Raw genomic sequence first — 5,720 nt, forward strand, 5'->3', positions numbered from 1 at the left:
GGAGAGAGGGGAGAAGGAGGGGGGAGAGAGAGGGAAGGGGGGGGAGAAGGAGGGGGGAGAGAGAGGGAAGGAGGGAGAGGAGGGGGGAGAGAGGGAAGTGGGGAGAGGGAAGGAAAGAGAGGGAAGGAGGGGGAGAGAGAGGGAAGGAGGAGGGGGGAGAGGAGGGGGGAGAGAGGGAAGTGGGGAGAGGGAAGGGGGGGGGGAGGGAGGGGGAGAGAGGGGAAGGAGGGGGGGAGAGAGAGGGAAGGAGGAGGGGGAGGGAGAGAGAGGGAAGCAGGAGGGGGAAGGAAAGAGAGAGAAGGGGGGGGAGAGAGAGGGAAGGAGGGGGGAGAGAGAGGGAAGGAGGAGGGGGGAGAGGAGGGGGGGAGAGAGGGAAGTGGGGAGAGGGAAGGGGGGAGGGAGGGGGAGAGAGGGAAGGAGGGGGGAGAGAGAGGGAAGGAGGAGGGGGGGAGAGAGGGAAGGAGGAGGGGGGAGGGGGGAAGGAAAGAGAGAGAAGGGGGGAGAGAGAGGGAAGGAGGGGGGAGAAGGGGAGGGAAGGAGGAGGGGGGAGAGAGGGAAGGAGAGAGGAGGGGGGGAGAGGGAAGGAGAGAGAGAGAGAGAAGGGGGGAGGGAAGGGGGAGAGGGAAGGAGAGAGAGAGAAGGGGGGAGGGAAGGGGGGGAGAGGGAAGGAGGGGGAGAGGGAAGGAGGGGGAGAGAGAGAGGGAAGGGGGAGAGAGAGAGGGAAGGAGGGGGGAGAGGGAAGGAAGGAAGGAGAGAGAGAGGGAAGGGAAGGAGGGGAGAGAGGGAGGGGAGAGAGAGGTGAGAAGGAGGGGGGGGAGCGAGAGGGAAGGAGGGGATGAGAGAGAGGTGAGAAGGAGGGAGGGAGAGGGGGGAAGGAGGGGGGAGAGAGAAGGAAGGAGGGGGGAGAGAGGGGAGAAGGAGGGGGGAGAGAGAGGGAAGGAGGGAGAGGAGGGGGGAGAGAGGGAAGGAGGGGAGGGAGAGGAGGGGGAGAGAGGGAAGTGGGGGAGAGGGAAGGAAAGAGAGGGGAAGGAGGAGGGGGGAGAGAGAGGGAAGGAGGAGGGGGAAGGAAAGAGAGAGAAGGGGGGAGAGGGAAGGAGGAGGAGGGGGGGGAGAGAGGGAAGGAGAGAGAGAGAGAGAAGGGGGGAGGGAAGGGGGAGAGGGAAGGAGGGAGAGAGAGAGAGGGAAGGAGGGAGAGAGAGAGGGGGGAAGGGGAGAGAGAGAGGGGGAAGGGGAGAGAGAGGGAAGGAGGGGGAGAGAGGGAAGGAGGGAGAGAGAGAGGGAAGGAGGGGGAGAGAGAGAGGGAAGGAGGGGGGAGAGAGAGAGGGAAGGAGAGGGAGAGGGAAGGAGGGGGAGAGAGAGGGAAGGAGGGGGGAGAGGGAAGGAGGGGGGAGAGAGAGAGGGAAGGAGAGGGAGAGAGAGAGGGAAGGAGGGGGGAGAGGGAAGGAGGGGGGAGAGAGAGGGAAGGAGAGAGGAGGGGGGAGAGAGAGAGGGAAGGGGGGGGGGAGGGAAGGAGAGAGAGGGAAGGAGAGAGGGAAGGGGGGGAGAGGGAAGGAGGGGGAGAGAGGGGGAAGGGAGGGGGAGAGAGAGGGAAGGAGGGGGAGAGAGGGGGGAAGGAGGAGGGGGGAGAGAGGAGGGGGGAGAGAGAGAGAGGGAAGGAGAGAGAGAGAGAAGGGGGAGGGAAGGAGAGAGAGGGAAGTGGGAGAGGGAAGGAGAGAGGGAAGGGGGGGGAGAGGGAAGGAGGGGGAGAGAGGGAAGGGGAGAGAGAGAGAGAGAGAGAGGGAAGGGGAGAGAGAGAGAGGGAAGGGAGAGAGAGAGAGGGGAGGGAGAGGGAAGGAAGGAAGGAGAGATAGGGAAGGAGGGGAGAGAGAGAGAGGGAAGGAGGGGATAGAGAGAGAAGGAGGGGGGGAGAAGGAAAGGGGGAAAGAAGGAAAGGGAGGAGGGGAGGGAAGGGGGGAAAGAAGGAATGAGGGGGGAGAGAGAGGGAAGGAGGGAGAGGAGGGGGGAGAGAGGGAAGGAGGAGGGGGGAGAGAGAGGGAAGGAGGAGGGGGAGAGAGGGAAGTGGGGGAGAGGGAAGGAAAGAGAGAGAAGTAGGGGGATAGAGAGGGGAAGGAGGAGGAGAAGGAGGAGGGGGAGAGAGAGGGAAGGAGGAGGGGGGAGAGAGAGAGGGGAAGGGAGAGAGAGAGGGGGAATTGGAGGGAGAGGGAAGGAAGGAAGGAGAGAGAGGGAAGGAGGGAGAGAGAGGGAAGGAGGGGGAGCGAGAGGGAAGGAGGGGATGAGAGAGAGGTGAGAAGGAGGGGAGGGAGAGAGAAGGAGGGGGGGGAGAAGGAAAGGGGGAAAGAAGGAAAGGGAGGAGGGGAGGGAAGGGGGGAAAGAAGGAATGAGGGGGGAGAGAGGGGAGAAGGAGGGGGGAGAGAGGGAAGGAGGGAGAGGAGGAGGGGGAGAGAGGGAAGTGGGGAGAGGGAAGGAAAGAGAGAGAAGGAGGGGGAGAGAGAGGGAAGGAGGGGGGGAGAAGGAGGAGGGGGAGAGAGAGGGAAGGAGGAGGGGGGAGAGAGAGGGAAGGAGGAGGGGGAAGGAAAGAGAGAGAAGGGGGGAGAGGGAAGGAGGGGGGAGAGAGGGAAGGAGGGGGGAGAGAAGAGGGAAGGAGGGGGGCGTGTACAGTGAAACTTGTTTTGTTTTTCTTTCTGCTCCATGAAGCTCTTTCATTGTGGCGGACGCTTGGAGTTTCAGCAGGACCTGTGGTTTCACCCTGCGTTAGGCAGCTTTACGCCAGATCTGTTGGCTGACACTTTTATCAGGAGCAGCTCTGCTCAATTCACTGTGTGTGTGTGTGTGTGTGTGTGTGTGTGTGTGTGTGTGTGTGTGTGTAATGAGCGATGACATTTGAGAGCAGCCTTTCCAGGCGTACGCTAGGTCCCCATACTCTGACTGCTGCCTCATGACACCGATGTGAAGGGGAACTCACAAACTCCAAAAATCAGGCTCATTTTTAAACTGGCTTTTGAGAAATGGTGTGTTTGTTGTTGAAGTGATTGTGGTGTGGTGTTACCACACATCCCCATGTGTTTTTGCACCTGTTATGAATGTCTAATGATGAATCATTCCATCCACTTCCTCAAGTTCAGCAGCTCTTTTATAACTACAGCTTTGATTGCTATTGAGACTTTTTTTTTTCCCTCAAGAATTGCTGGTCGCCAAAGTGACGTTCCACGTGATTTACAGTAACTTCATCTAAAGATTCCCCAATGTCTCTGTCACAGACACTAAAGAGGAGGGCCTTTATCTCACTCACTCACTCACTCACTCACTTACTCACTCACTCACTCACTCACTCACTCACTCACTCACTCACTCACTCACTCATCCTGTTCTAATGTGTCCCTCTCTCCTGTAGGGAGACTACCGCTGAGGCTCCTAATGGATGATGAGGAGGAGGACATGTCTCTTCAGCATCCTGCCTCACAGTGCTGGGGCACCCCCTTCAGGGACATCAAGTTCCACACCATGGACAGCAGAGGGTCCAGAGACGCCGGGGACAGAGGGGACACCCGGGACAGGTCTACACAGATGTCGACCGGACCCAATGCCATTGTCCCGCGGTCAGAGGGACACAACATCATGGTTCCACAAGGGCACAACAACAACACTTTGCCCTGTGGGTTGCAGGACAATCACCAGGCCATAATGTGTCTCCATGGTAAAAAAACACTACCACATATAACATCAAACCTACACTGAGTTTATAAAACATTAACACCTGCTCTTTCCATGACAGACTGACCAGTTGAAAGATATGATCCCTTATTGATGTCACTTGTTAAATCCACTTCAATCAGTGTAGATGAAGGGGAGGAGACGTGGGTTAAAGAAGGATTTTTAAGCCTTGAGACAATTGAGACATGGATTGTGTGTGTGTGCCATTCAGAGGGTGAATGGGGAAGACAACATATTGAAGTGTCGTTGAACGGGGTTTGGTAGTAGGTGTCAGACGCACCGGTTTGTGTCAAGAACTGCAACACTGCCGGGTTTTTTAACGCTCAACAGTTTCCTGTGTGTATCAAGAATGGTCCACCACCCAAAGGACATCCAGCCAACTTGACACAACTGTGGGAAGCGTTGGAGTCAACATGGGCCAGCATCCCTGCAGAATGCTTTCAACACCTTGTAGAGTCAACATGGGCCAGCATCCCTGTGGAACGCTTTCAACACCTTGTAGAGTCAACATGGACCAGCATCCCTGTGGAACGCTTTCAACACCTTGTAGGGTCAACATGGACCAGCATCCCTGTGGAACGCTTTCAACACCTTGTAGAGTCAACATGGGCCAGCATCCCTGTGGAACGCTTTCAACACCTTGTAGGGTCAACATGGACCAGCATCCCTGTGGAACGCTTTCAACACCTTGTAGGGTCAACATGGGCCAGCATCCCTGCAGAATGCTTTCAACACCTTGTAGAGTCAACATGGGCCAGCATCCCTGTGGAACGCTTTCAACACCTTGTAGAGTCCCATGTCCCGACGAATTGAGGCTGTTCTGAGGGCAAAAGGGGGTGTGTTAGGAAGGTGTTCCTAATGTTTGGTTTACTCAGTGCATTTCAAATGCATGAATCAAACACAGTGTTTGATGTGTATTTGACTCAGGTCTGGTTAGAGTGTAGTGTGGTTAGGTCTGACCAGAGGACAGTGGTGGTGTTGTTAGATCTGACCAGAGGACAGTGGTGGTGTTGTTAGATCTGACCAGAGGACAGTTGTAGTGTGGTTAGATATGACCAGAGGACAGTTGTAGTGTGGTTAGATCTGACCAGAGGACAGTTGTAGTGTGGTTAGATCTGACCAGAGGACAGTGGTAGTGTGGTTAGGTCTGACCAGAGGACAGTTGTAGTGTGGTTAGATCTGACCAGAGGACAGTTGTAGTGTGGTTAGATCTGACCAGAGGACAGTTGTAGTGTGGTTAGATCTGACCAGAGGACAGTTGTAGTGTGGTTAGGTCTGACCAGAGGACAGTTGTAGTGTGGTTAGATCTGACCAGAGGACAGTTGTAGTGTGGTTAGGTCTGACCAGAGGACAGTTGTAGTGTGGTTAGATCTGACCAGAGGACAGTTGTAGTGTGGTTAGATCTGACCAGAGGACAGTTGTAGTGTGGTTAGATCTGACCAGAGGACAGTTGTAGTGTGGTTAGATCTGACCAGAGGACAGTTGTAGTGTGGTTAGGTCTGACCAGAGGACAGTTGTAGTGTGGTTAGGTCTGACCAGAGGACAGTTGTAGTGTGGTTAGATCTGACCAGAGGACAGTTGTAGTGTGGTTAGGTCTGACCAGAGGACAGTTGTAGTGTGGTTAGGTCTGACCAGAGGACAGTTGTAGTGTTGGTGTTGTCGTCTCATGTGTTTTTTTTTTACATGTTTCATACACATTCGTACAGTTTCTCATTCAGGAGAAAAAAACAGACAGAGGCTGGAAAATACACACAGACAGACACACAGACAGACACACAGACAGACACACAGACAGACACACAGACACACACACAGACACACACACAGACACACAGACAGACAGACAGACAGACAGACACCGACACGCACATTTGAATAGAAGGTTGTGTGATGTAATGTCAGTGTGACATCACTCTAACAGTGTAAAACCGTTGAGTAACGCAGTCTGACTGCCGCCTGTTTATCAGACCAATGAGAGGTGACCATTTTGTTCTCAACGTCTGGGTCAA

At 55.3% G+C, this 5,720-nt stretch overlaps 1 protein-coding gene across 1 annotated transcript in view; it reads left to right on the forward strand.

Annotated features, from left to right (window-relative positions):
• LOC112235305 overlaps positions 1 to 5,720 on the forward strand; it is a 29,307-nt gene that overhangs the window by 6,495 nt on the left and 17,092 nt on the right. Inside the window, exon 2 of the mRNA XM_042321361.1 lies at positions 3,392 to 3,694. Coding sequence (XP_042177295.1) covers positions 3,415 to 3,694 — 280 coding nt within the window. The 5' untranslated portion in view covers positions 3,392 to 3,414. The remainder of the gene's footprint in view (positions 1 to 3,391; positions 3,695 to 5,720) is intronic.

The sequence above is a fragment of the Oncorhynchus tshawytscha genome, linkage group LG05 (assembly GCF_018296145.1).
Source record: "Oncorhynchus tshawytscha isolate Ot180627B linkage group LG05, Otsh_v2.0, whole genome shotgun sequence".
NCBI classification, from domain to species: Eukaryota; Metazoa; Chordata; class Actinopteri; order Salmoniformes; family Salmonidae; genus Oncorhynchus; species Oncorhynchus tshawytscha.